The sequence below is a fragment of the Eriocheir sinensis genome, chromosome 3 (assembly GCF_024679095.1).
Source record: "Eriocheir sinensis breed Jianghai 21 chromosome 3, ASM2467909v1, whole genome shotgun sequence".
Classification (NCBI taxonomy): Eukaryota; Metazoa; Arthropoda; class Malacostraca; order Decapoda; family Varunidae; genus Eriocheir; species Eriocheir sinensis.
The window spans coordinates 4,661,156-4,675,545 of NC_066511.1; the positions used below are offsets into that span (position 1 = coordinate 4,661,156).

General features: G+C 40.2%; 1 protein-coding gene across 1 annotated transcript in view; it reads right to left on the bottom strand.

Annotated features, from left to right (window-relative positions):
* Positions 1-14,390, bottom strand: part of LOC127003112 (serine/arginine repetitive matrix protein 1-like) — a 46,451-nt gene that overhangs the window by 13,221 nt on the left and 18,840 nt on the right. The window contains exons 2-3 of the mRNA XM_050869526.1: positions 8,592-8,714; positions 5,446-5,568 (exon numbers count right to left, since the gene is read on the bottom strand). Coding sequence (XP_050725483.1) covers positions 5,446-5,568; positions 8,592-8,714 — 246 coding nt within the window. The remainder of the gene's footprint in view (positions 1-5,445; positions 5,569-8,591; positions 8,715-14,390) is intronic.

Here is a 14,390-nt window from a genome sequence, read left to right on the forward strand (position 1 = left end):
TTTCCGAGTGAAGAGCCAGTATGCAAATGCAGAATTTTATTACTAAAAGTTTAAAATATTAATCATTATTATTCTTAGATTAAAATTTATTTATAAGACTTACATAATCATATACTTTGTTTTACTAAAATTACCAGTCGGGAGAAAACTCGTGAAAAGGCCTCCTATCACTGCAAGTTAAATACGGTTTTAAGGATCTGGCTGAGTCTAAATAGGTAGAATTTAAGTTAGAAGTAGGATAGGTGATCTTACTTTAAAAGGATCCATCATATTGCAACTGTCGGTTGAAGCAGTTTCTAAACATGGGTTTGGAGGTGATAATTTTCGTTTGCTAAATGAGGTATTTAAATTTGACCTAATGCAATATTTCTTGGAAAAATCCTCTCTCCATTTTGATAAACGTTTAACCTAAGTCTATTAATCACCACTAAATGTTCCATATCGGTGCAACTTGAAAGTAGTCGTCTGCCACTATGTAGAACAAGGTCCAACTAGACAATGATTCGAGGACTATAGAATCCCTGGCAGGAATTACTATCAATAGGGAAACCATTGTAAAAAGGTGTCTATCTGACCGACCTGTTTGCGGGAGGTCAGAAAACCCGATACATGTTCACCCTCATCAGTCATTAAAGTTGATTCGTAAAATTTTACCCCCTTAAATCTAAGCACACACAACAAGTGGTGGAGGCTCTAGGGCAGTATGTGACTGACTACGGGACGCCCGAGAAGGTATTGACCTGGACAACAGGCGAGTTCACATCAAACGCCTTCCTAGATTTCTGCCAGCAACACCTAAAACATTATATTCCCCTACCATCTATCACCCCACTGGAAAAGTCGTCATGGAGAGGATGCCTCGCACACAAGTCTCTCCTGGCTGTGCTGTGCCAGGGTCATCTTTTACAGTGGCCATGACTTCTCCAGACGAGTTAGGAGTGACGATCCAGTGAGACATGGAGTGTTTAGAATGTTTGTAAGGCTACTGGTAACCCTGTGGTGCACTAACACACCTGGCAGAGACGCGAGTAGTAGTTGGAAGGTTTTCGTGATATGGTAGCCACTTTATTTCGCAGAAATTGGCTGCAACTAACAGTCAACACGGGTCGCTCCACGGTGGGCCGACTTCAGGACGTGGCAAGCTCTCGTATCCCCACCTTAAGAGACCTGACAAAATGAAAGGTTAGAATGAATGAGGGAGTCATAGTAGACTAGAATGAAAGGAATGGGTGACTGAGGTGCCGAGTCTTGCCATCGAGAGTACCAGGGGACTTAAGGTAAAGTCCCCACACTGCTGGCAGATCAAGAGGTTGGCTGGGGTGGAGCTGCCTATCACTAATCTTGGTGTCATGTCTCAAAGGGACATTGTGGAGTTATGTCTCAAAGGGACATTGTGGAGTAGTGACTGGATTGTGGTCACTTTGGGGATAATGAGCTCCATCCAGAGTAATGTTAAGTGCCAGGTGTTTCTACAGTCAGGGAAGATAGATAACTCCCCTACAGGGGAAAGGCAGAGTGAACCTTGGATTGTGAAGGAAGGATTTGGGGGGTTAAAAATTCTTGAGGGGGGAAAATGTCGTGTAATGCGAGGAAAACTGAGAAATCGATAGCCTGTAATAACTGAAGTGTTGCCTGTGAATCAGGTGCTCACAATCCACCAGACACAGACGAACCAGATGTGAAGGTGGTGGCGTGACTACGCCTCGGCCGAAGGTGCTGAATGATCATTAGTTAGTTTTTTCACGGAGGATTGACGAGCAGAATTTTTCACCAGTATTGAGTGAGAGAACCAGTTGCTTTGGAACTCCTTCTGAACTGGTAGCGCAGGCCAATTGTATGTTAACTAAACCACAACCACTGACAAATGCATTCACTAGCCTCTGGCTAGCCACGGGCAGTGGTGGTGGTGGATGAGAAGCCAACGGTGTGAGGAAGTCTCCCTCACACACCGTCTCGATGAACCCAGCTCCTGGGACCAAGCACTTGTGTGTGTTATTCTCGACCTCACCCCCACAGGTACGTTGAACCCAGCTCCTAGGGACCGAGCTTGTAAGTGTGTTATCTTAATACAATGTTAATGTTACTTAAAGAGTTGAATTGACACACACCGTCTCGACCTCTACCCCACAGGTTCCCTAGCATACTGACTGAGCTGGTACCTCACTTTTTGTGTGTCACTATGTAGTACGTGAACATCCCCTTTTGTGTGGGCTTATGATCACCCCCTTGGTATCTTAACCCCACTCACACCACCTTGCCCATGATCATCTTTGTGAACACATATCGATTGGTGGTTGAAGGGATACATTTTATTGTATAATTATGCACCATAGAAACTTGACTAGGGTAGTTTTGTTAGCTATGGCCAGGACTCTATAGATATAATTTTATGAAATTATCTGTGATGAGTATGGCCCATTGGTGATTGGAATGATGAGTTGTAATCAGTATTGTAAAGTAACTTGGTAAAAGCTCGCTACCATTACCAACAGAATAATGAGTTGTCAATAGCATTGTTAATTAATATCAGTAAGCTCGCTACCATTACCAACAGAATGATGAATTGTAAATAATATTGTTACTTAACTCCCATAAGCTCGCTACCATTATATACCAACATAACGTGGATAAACCTCATAATAATTTAACATTGTGTTGCGTAACCCTAACAACCAGGAAGCACACTTCTAGTAAGATAATAAAAACAGAGGATCGAAGCTGAAGGCAACATACTAATGTTATCCAGTGTTCATGGTGTTTACAAGTGTAAATAGTGATGTAAGATACGTAAACTAACCTCTAATAAGTGGACCCTGTCCCTTGACCCTTAGTTCACCATCAGAATCTCTTAACAAATATATTTACCTCAAGTAACATTAATGGTGCCTTATAAGACTTAGTAAATAAACAATTAATTCTACCCCCTGGTTTAAATGATCAACAATTATTCTACTTTGAGGTATAATGAACCTACATAATTGAATGAGTGCCCATGAACAGCACGACATGGTCATCTTACTTTCCTCCATTCGCTCCATGTGGCTAAACCTCTTTAAAGTCTGTCGCTTCACTTCTTCCACCACTCCACACTTCTTCCCTTCACTCCCGTGACACATTCCAAAGCAACTTGTACACACTTTCATTACTCATTGCATCCATTCTACTCACACTACAAGCACTCCTCAAATAACTAATTTCCATTGCCTGCACTCTAGACCTCTGACTTTCATTCCAGGCCCATGTTTCACTTGCATATGTGAAGGTTGGTACTATTATTATATTTCTCAAATCCCTCTTTACCTCCATGCTCACACTTCTGCCATTCATGATTCATCTCAAAGACCCTACCACCCTTTTTCCTTGCAATGCCCTTTCTTTTATCTCTCCCTCTGTACCACCATGCTTACACATCACTTTTTTTTTTTTTTTTTACATTGCGGCCTATTGTGCCGGTAGGCTTCTTCCTGGTGGATCCTGATGGTCAGTCCAAGGCTTCTTTCCAGTGGGTCCTGTTGGTCGGCCCAGCCTGTTCTGGCGCAGGCGTGTTTATAGTGGCGCCATCTTGCATTGGCTCATGCTGCCCTCCCAGAGCTCATCTTTGATCCTAGAATCTAGAGTCCGGGTTGATAGGTGGTCTTCTGAACAGCATGTGGGTAGTTTTAAGCCACTCAGCGGCAGCTGAAAAATCCCAGCTTGGTGGCACCGGTCGGGGATTGAACTCGCGTCCTCCTGAACACAGAGCCGTTACTTTGCCGACTCAGCCACCGCCTTCCCATAGATACAAGGTAACTGAACTCGTTGACCTCCTCCATTTCTTCACCATTCAAAATTATTTTGCATTCGTTTTCACATTCAATTCCCACGCTATATCAGCATACAAAATCTACAACCTCGCTTCTACTTTGCTCACAAACCATCACTTTACTTTTGTTGACATTTACATTCACCTTTCTCCTTTTACAGACTATCAAAATCACTGACCAAATTTTGTTTGTCACTTTCATTTTCTACAATGAGCACTGTGTCATCAGCAAATAGTATCGAACTCAATACCCACTTCCTTCCCTCAGCGAAGATTTTTACTCCAACTTCCCCAACTTTGCCCTTCATTTCTCTAATACATCATCATCATTTCATCGACGCCTGCTCCTAGGAGCTCCCACCAGGGGATGGCCATGGCAGAAGAGTTTCCAACATTCTCTATCCAGACACTCCCTCCTTGCCTGCTCAAAGTTTCTCAAAGATCTTTCCCCCCTCTCCCTAACGTACTCTTGCACCCTATCCCTCCATTTCACTGGAGGTCGTCCTCTAGCATTTCCTCCCTCTATCTCACTCACATACACCCTTCTGGTCATCTTACTCTCCTCCATTCGCTCCATGTGGCCAAACCACTTTAAAGTCTGTCGCTTCACTTCTTCCACCACTCCACATCTTCCCTTCACCCCTGTGACACATTCCAAAAGGCTTGTTCACACTTTCATTACTCATTCCATCGAATCTACTCACACCACAAGTACTACTCAAATAACTCATTTCCACTGCCTGCACTCTAGACCTCTGACTTTCATTCCAGGCCAACGTTTCACTTGCATATGTGAGGGTTGGTAATATTATTGTATTTCTCAAATCCCTCTTTACCTCCATGCTCACACTTCTGCCATTCCTGATTCGTCCCAAAGACCCTATACCACCCTTCTTCCTTGCAATGCCCTTATCTCTCCCTTCGTACCACCATGCTTACACATAACTAATCCAAGGTACTTAAACTCATTGACCTCCTCCATTTCTTAACCATTTAAAATTATTTTGCGTTCTTTTTCACATTCAATTCCCACTCTATATGGGCATGCAAAATCTACAACCTCACTTCTACTTCGCTCACAAACCATCACTTTACTCCTGAAGGTGTAGAGTCAACGAAATAAGTGGCCATGAGAGAGGTAGAGAAAGGTTACAGGTGGCTCTTTTCCATCTATTCCTTGTCTTCAACCACCTATTCCCTCCCTTCCCCTACACGCCGCCACGCCCACAGCCTATCACCACCATATCCTCCAGCCCTGTGTCTCCTGAAGTTGTGTAGTAACGAGAAATATTGGCCAAGAGAGGTAGAGAAAGGTTGTGGCTCTTTTCCATCTCTTACTTGTCTTCAACCACCTATTCCCTCCTTTCCCCTACAAGCCCACAGCCTACCAGCACCATATCCTCCAGCCCTGTGTCTCCTGAAGGTAGGTAGTCAGCGAAATATATGGGCCGAAAGAGAGGTAGAGAAAGGGAGAGACAAGGACGAAGAGATAGGGTGCGGCTCTTTACCTTCTATTCCTTGTCCATCACTACTCATTTTCTCTTTTCCCTAACACGTCTACATGCGCACAGCCTACCACCATCAGCCCTGTGTCTCCTGAAGGTGTGTAGACAGCAAAATAAACTTGATAAGCGGTAACTCACCAGGTCGGGCAACGGCATTTTGAACGGACGCTGTTTGTTGACACCTGGTTTGCGGGGGTTTGAGGAATTGAGGGAACGTGGCGAAAGAAGGGGCTTGCTGCTCCGAAGAACCCTCATGTTTTTCTGTGATAAATAAACATTTTTCAACATTAATATCTTATAAACATCATCAAAGTAGACATAAAACAGAAGAAATATATAAGATATGGCATAAGGAGAGGGAGAAATATTCACATAAAAATCATACAAATACATTGACAGTCATAAGAGTATTAAGATACTGTTAAATAAATTATTTCTCTCTCGTCATCATTATTTCATTGACGCCTGCTCCTAGGAGCTCCCACCAGGGAATGGCCACGTCAGAAGAGTTTCCAACTTTCTCTATCCAGACACTCCCTCCTTGCCTGCTGAAAGTTTCTCAAAGATCTTTCCCCCCTCTCCCTAACATACTCTTGCACCCTATCCCTCCATTTCACTGGAGGTCGTCCTCTAGCATTCCCTCCCTCTATCTCACTCGCAAACCCCCTTCTGGTCATCTTACTCTCCTCCATTCGCTTCATGTGGCCAAACCACTTTAAAGTCTGTCGCTTCACTTCTTCCCTTCAACCCAGTGACACATTCCAAAAGACTCATGCACACTTTCATTACTCATTCCATCCATTCTACTCACACCAAAAGCACTCCTCAAATGACCCAACAAACAATGACCGGCAGCCCACCATCGGCTTAATGAATGCGGGCAGCCATGTCCCCGTTGCGCTTGAGACTGCCCGCTCTGGACTTAAACTTTCAGCAAGGTGTTTGTTAAGTGAAACGTCGAATGAATTTTTGGTTTGACGTATCTCAACGTACATGAATTACAGTAGTCATTGCCTCAAATGAATTATGTTGAAAAACATTTAAAACAAACTGTATTTCATAAGCATGCAAAAATAATATATATAAAAAAATATATTTAAATGATAGATTTTCTAACAAAGGTATTATGTAATTCTATTTGTAAATGATATCAAGTTTTCCTGATATGTATTAATTTCATGTCTAATGCAGAGATTATGAATATACCACAGTTAGAAAATTGAACATCAAATCTGCAATGTCAGATATTTAAGGAGGGCACCATCGACTGATGCCTTTAGCTATTTTCCATGTGCCAATACTGAAAATATTTGATATTTGTAACGGCAATCAAGGAGAAAAAAAAAAATTGTGATTGCAACAATGTTTGTGTGCCATCACTTTACACTTAGATGTCTCAAAACTCCTTAAACATTGATAATGTAAAGGATCTGCCGTTGAAAATGCTAATAACTGGCAACAGTACCACACCGCGCCCTCAGACTTGCCAGATTATCGTACTCAAAGCATTGTATATACCGGCTTCTGACCTTTTCCTTGCACTTTTTCCTTCTGACTTTTTCCTTGCAATGCCCTTTCTCTTATCTCTCCCTCAGTACCACCATGGTTACACATAACTGATACAAGGTAACTGAACTCGTTGACCTCCTCCATTTCTTCATCATTCAAAATTATTTTGCATTCGTTTTCACATTCAATTCCCACGCTATATCAGCATACAAAATCTACAACCTCACTTCTACTTTGCTCACAAAACATCACTACTTTGTTGACATTTACTTTCACCTTTCTCCTTTTACAAACACTATCAAAAACACTGACCAAATTTTGTAAGTCACTTTCATTTTCTACAATGAGCACTGTGTCATCAGCAAACAGTATCGAACTCAATACCCACTTCCTTCCCTCAGCGAAGATTTTTACTCCAACTTCCCCAACTTTGCCCTTCATTTCTCTAATACATCATCATCATTTCATCGACGCCTGCTCCTAGGAGCTCCCACCAGGGGATGGCCATGGCAGAAGATGTTCCAACATTCTCTATCCAGACACTCCCTCCTTGCCTGCTCAAAGTTTCTCAAGGATCTTTCCCCCCTCTCCCTAACGTACTCTTGCACCCTATCCCTCCATTTCACTGGAGGTCGCCCTCTAGCATTTCCTCCCTCTATCTCACTCACATACACCCTTCTGGTCATCTTACTCTCCTCCATTCGCTCCATGTGGCCAAACCACTTTAAAGTCTGTAGCTTCACTTCTTCCACCACTCCACACTTCTTCCCTTCACCCCTGTGACACATTCCAAAAGGCTTGTTCACACTTTCATTACTCATTCCATCGAATCTACTCACACCACAAGTACTACTCAAATAACTCATTTCCATTGCCTGCACTCTAGACCTCTGACTTTCATTCCAGGCCAACATTTCACTTGCATATGTGAGGGTTGGTAATATTATTGTATTTCTCAAATCCCTCTTTACCTCCATGCTCACACTTCTGCCATTCCTGATTCGTCCCAAAGACCCTACCACCCTTCTTCCTTGCAATGCCCTTTCTCTTATCTCTCCCTTCGTACCACCATGCTTACACATAACTAATCCAAGGTACTTAAACTCATTGACCTCCATTTCTTAACCATTCAAAATTATTTTGCATTCTTTTTCACATTCAATTCCCACTCTATATGGGCATGCAAAATCTACAACCTCACTTCTACTTCGCTCACAAACCATCACTTTACTCCTGAAGGTGTAGTCAACGAAATAAGTGGCCATGAGAGAGGTAGAGAAAGGTTACAGGTGGCTCTTTTCCATCTATTCCTTGTCTTCAACCACCTATTCCCTCCCTTCCCCTACACGCCGCCACGCCCACAGCCTATCACCACCATATCCTCCAGCCCTGTCTCCTGAAGGTGTGTAGTAACGAGAAATATTGGCCAAGAGAGGTAGAGAAAGGTTGTGGCTCTTTTCCATCTCTTACTTGTCTTCAACCACCTATTCCCTCCTTTCCCCTACAAGCCCACAGCCTACCAGCACCATATCCTCCAGCCCTGTGTCTCCTGAAGGTAGGTAGTCAGCGAAATATATGGGCCGAAAGAGAGGTAGAGAAAGGGAGAGATAAGGACGAAGAGATAGGGTGCAGCTCTTTACCTTCTATTCCTTGTCCATCACTACTCATTTTCTCCTTTCCCTAACACGTCTACATGCGCACAGCCTACCACCATCAGCCCTGTGTCTCCTGAAGGTGTGTAGGCAGCAAAATAAACTTGATAAGCGGTAACTCACCAGGTCGGGCAACGGCATTTTGAACGGACGCTGTTTGTTGACACCTGATTTGCGGGAGTTTGAGGAATTGAGGGAACGTGGCGAAGGAAGGGGCTTGCTGCTCCGAAGAACCCTCATGTTTTTCTGTGATAAATAAACATTTTCCAACATTAATATCTTATAAACATCATCAAAGTAGACATAAAACAGAAGAAAGAAATAAGATATGGCATAAGGAGAGGGAGAAATATTCACATAAAAATCATACAAATACATTGACAGTCATAACAGAGTATTAAGATACTGTTAAATAAATAATTTCTCTCTCATCATCATTATTTCATTGACACCTGCTCCTAGGAGCTCCCACCAGGGAATGGCCATGTCAGAAGAGTTTCCAACTTTCTCTATCCAGACACTCCCTCCTTGCCTACTGAAAGTTTCTCAAAGATCTTTCCCCCCTCTCCCTAACGTACTCTTGCACCCTATCCCTCCATTTCACTGGAGGTCGTCCTCTAGCATTCCCTCCCTCTATCTCACTCGCAAACCCCCTTCTGGTCATCTTACTCTCCTCCATTTGCTTCATGTGGCCAAACCCCTTTAAAGTCTGTCGCTTCACTTCTTCTACCACTCCACACTTCTTCCCTTCACCCCAGTGACATATTCCAAAAGGCTCGTATACACTTTCATTACTCTTTCCATCCATTCTACTCACACCCAAACCACTCCTCAAATAACTCATTTCCACTGCCTGCACTCTAGACCTCTGGCTTTCATTCCAGGCCCACGTTTCACTTGCATATGTGAGGGTTGGTACTATTATTGTATTTCTCAAATCCCTCTTCACCTCCATGCTCACACTTCTGCCATTCATGATTCGTCCCAAAGACCCTACCACCCTTCTTCCTTGCAATACTCTTTCTCTTATCTCTCCCTCTGTACCACTATGCTTACACATAACTGATCCAAGGTACTTAAACTCATTGACCTCCTCCATTTCTTCACCATTCAAAATAATTTTGCATTCTTTTTCGCATTCAATTTCCACTTTATACAGGCATACAAAATCTACAACCTCACTTCTACTTCGCTCACAAACCATCACTTTACTTTTGTTGACATTTACTTTCAGCTTTCTCCTTTTACACACTATCAAAAACAGTGACCAAATTTTGTAAGTCACTTTCATTATCTGCAATGAGCACTGTGTCGTCAGTAAACAGTATCGAATTCAGTACCCACTTCCTTCCCTCATCGAACATTCTTACTCTAACTTCCCCAACTTTGCCCTTCATTTCTCTAATAACACCATCCATATAAATATTGAACAACCATGGTGACATGACACACCCCTGCCTTAAGCCCACTTTTATCTGAAAATGTTCACTTGTTTCTCTAGTAAATTTGACACATGCAGATGTATCCTCATAAAAAGATTTTATTGCACTAAGCAGTTTTCCTCCCACACCACAAATCTTTAAAACATCCCACAATGCAATCCAATCGACTGTGTCATAAGCTTTTTCCAAATCCATGAAGGCAGCGTATAGTTTCTTTCCTTTTGCTATTATTTTTTCTACTACCATCCTGAAGGCAAATATCTGATCCACACATCCTCTTCCCTTCCTGAAGCTTCCTTGTTCTTCACTGATTTTCTCTTCTGTAAGTCTCTGCACCCTCTCTATTATGACTTTTCCATATACCCTTCTGGGTATACTCAGGAGACTTATACCTCTACCCATTGTAAATTGGGACAATGATGGCTTTCGTCCAGTCTGCTGGCACCCCCCCCCCCTCCCTTGCTACTTCACATATCTTGACCATCCATTTAACAAATACATCTCCTCCACACTTCAACATTACTGCTGTGATTCCATCAATTCCTGCTGCCTTTCCATTTTTTTATCTTATTATTGCCTGACTTACTTCTTCATATGTTATACTTCTTTCTTTATATACTCCTCCTCTACCTCTACTCAAAACTGCTGCTGGACATCCATCCTCAAATTTTTTTTTTTTTTTTTTATTATTATTCTCTCGCATCTCTCTTTCACAGCTTCCCCGTCTTTCAACATTTTTCCATTCCCATCCATAACTTCATTTATTTTCTGCATTTCTTTCGTATTTTACTTCTTTCCAATATGATTTCCTGTTCCCTTTATATTTTTTACTTAGTCTTTTTCCAAAGTCTTCATCAACTCTCTTCTTACTTTCTTTTATTGCTTGTTTTAATTTCATTTTGCATTCTCTGTATTTCTTTTCCCTTTCCCTTTTTACTTGTTCAGCCACATTTCTTTCTTGAATTTTCTTAAAAAGTTCCCTTTTCTCTTTTACTATCCTCCTTATCTCTTCTGTCCACCATGAATTTCCTTTTCTTTTTCCATCCTTCACCACTTTCATCCCTACCACTTTTCTTGTTGTAGTTACCATTATTTCTTTAAATGTTCCAAAACTTTTTCCAATATCTGTACTATCTTTTACACTTTCCCATTATCATTTAAGGCCTCTGCCAATACACGGTTATACTCATCTTTTATTTCTTTTTCCTGTAACTTTTCTATTTTCAATATTTCCTTTTTACTTCACCTTTCTTTTCAAACACCCACTTTTCTTTCAGCTTTAATTTTGCCAGCACTGCAAGATGGTCAGATCCATCGAATATTCCTCTTACTACCTTCACGTCACAAATATCTTTTTAAAGCCTTTCATCTACTGCCACATAATCATTCAATCCTTTTTGCTCAATATCTTCTCCCCTCCTCCATGTGTATCGGTGGATATTCTGGTGCTGAAAGGTGTTTGCTAGGAACATTCCCCTCTCAGCACAGACATCCACCAGGCACTCTCCATTTCCATTCTTCCCAGGTATCCCCCATTTTCCCACCACATCCATCACACATTCATCACCCACTTTAGCATTCATATCTCCCATCATAATAAGTTTCCTTTCTTTCTCAAAGCTCTTCAGACATGCATTCACTTCCTCCCAAAAAGCTTCCCTTTCTCTCAGTCCTTTTTTAATTTTCACATTTACTGGTGCATAAATACATACCCATGCATACTTTACTAAACCTACTCCTTTTCCTTTCACCCACACAATTCTTGATCCCTTCCAACCATAATCAGTGACACCATTCCACACTCTTTCAGACATCACAATAGCACATCCTTCCTTACTCCAGCCCATATTCCCCATCCATACAACCTCCCCAGACACACCCTCCCACGTACCCTCTCTACCATCACTCACACCAGTTCCTCGAATATGTTTCACTCACTCCCAACACATCCACTCTACCATTTACAAAATTTTCAATCATCACTCTCCTCTTTTCCTCACCACCTAAGCCATTCACATTTATAGACACCAGTCTCATACATTCCTTCCTCTTCTGCCGCCCTCTGGCCATCACTCCTGCCTCCAAAGCATTGGTTCTTACGACCGTAGTATTAATCTCCCCCATTCCCGTTCCCATCCTATCCCTTTTCCTTGGCTGTGACCCGCAGTTTTAAGCATCCCCAGGGGGTTGGGGTTGATTAACACTACCTGGAGAGAGAGCAGATGGGGTCGAAAAAGTGTTGACTCCGCGGGGTGCGAGGCAGGACATCTTTAGGTTCCCCTCTGTATATTTCATGAATAAATAGTGTTCTATTTGTTATTATAGAAGAAAATATATTGAAAAGTATCAAAATATTTCTATGACTGATATTGTATCGCAAACTTTGCTGAAGTTAATATATTTCTATTAGTTTGTAAAGACTCTTGTGTTTCTATTTGACTGTAAACATACAGTTATTCCTGAAGCTTTCTTTATAATTGCCCCAAAAATGGCAATTGATGGCAGATAGATGACTAAATATGGCATTATTATAGTAATACTTAACATATACCATAAAAAAGGCATTTCTTGGTGACCACCTTGATTTAAGACAAAAATGCCACCAATGACACGGCCTGGCAACCCCTATGTGGCTGCCCCATGGCTGGCCGGGTGTGTGTGACCAGTCATGGATACCAACCTGTCTCATAAATTAACTTACCCGCGTTACCTGTTATTTACATGTAGAGCAACAACGCTATTGTTTTTGTTTTATGATATATAATGTATATGAATACAATGGTGCGTGAAAAATGCATTATTTATCTCGTTTTCTGTAATTGTTGGTTTGATATAACAAGTTTTCAGCCATAAACTCAACATAATCATCACGTATTATATATGAAAACATGCAGAATTAAATGATGCACATAAAGAAACAAATTAATTGATAATTCTGAGATGTAAGCATAAATAAAGAGATAAAATAACTTTGCAGTTGAATTTCCATTCTTAGTATCATATGGTTTTATATATATATATATATATATATATATATATATATATATATATATATATATATATATATATATATATGTACCTGGTTTTATGTAAAAAAAAAAAATAAATAAATGATATATACTAGCATACTACTGTCTCGCTTATACCTTTTTTTTATCACAGATTGGGAGTTAGATACAAATGAAATATAATGCAGATGGGTGATATAGTAATTGTTAGGTTCCAGAACCTCCAGATATATATATATATATATATATATATATATATATATATATATATATATATATATATATATATATATATATATATATATATATATATATATATATATATATATATATATATATATATATATATATATATATATATATATATATATATATATATATATATATATATATATATATATATATATATATATATATATATATACACACACATGTATATATATATATATATATATATATATATATGAGGGTACAGGTAGGTTTGTACAGTCACGCTACGGAGTGTTGACACAGTTTGCAATGATTTTCTTTCAAATAATACATAATATTATTCGAAGGGAAGGGATGTTTAGGAGTTATTTTGTTATAGATACACAGAATATTATATTGAGAAAGGAAATAAATTCAATAGAGTGGAAGTTTTTACCTTATAACGATATATTAAGCAGCTCTGCCGAAACATTGATACGGTTTTCGTTCAAGACATTAAAAGAGTCAAATGTGACCTATGTTAAGACAAAGTATATATATAACTGCACAAATATATTGCTCTTTCTTTCAGTATAGTGATAAACCCTATATTATAGAATAATAGGGAAAAATAATTAGCTGCACTTCATTTGATAAAATGGGATATAAATACTACTTAATGAACTCACACTTGATGATGACGTCATCGGGAACGACATTCATGCATGACTATATAAATCTTGTGTGTATGAAATCAGCGAGATTCTGAGAAAAAAAAAAATCACAAAATCAATTGTCTATATTTTTAATTAACGGTAAAATCCAAAGAGAAGTATCGACAAGTGGCCAGACATATAATTCAAAGTTGCATGAGACACACGACAGAAGACGCAATATAGCCTATTATCTGGGTAGAGATGATGCCTGGTCGGCACTGCACTGCTAGCCTATCACTTTCTTCCATTCACCACTGTCAAGTTAGTTATATACATCTGATCAAAATAATATTATTTATAACTTGTTGGTATGAATAGTGAAGTGAACTCTACTCCGCCCCGGCGATTCTGTAAATGAATGTGGGTGGCTACATAGCCTATCATTCCATAACGTTTCTCTTCGCCACATTCACATAGAGTACACTGTTAATTTTCATTCCATTTAAGGGAATCACTGATATTTATTAGCTGTGTGCAAAACTAGACTTTAAAATTAAGTAGCTTTATAAAAGTCAGTAGAGCATGTTTCCCCGAGGGTAGTTGCTAGATGTCGCCAGCCGTGTCCGA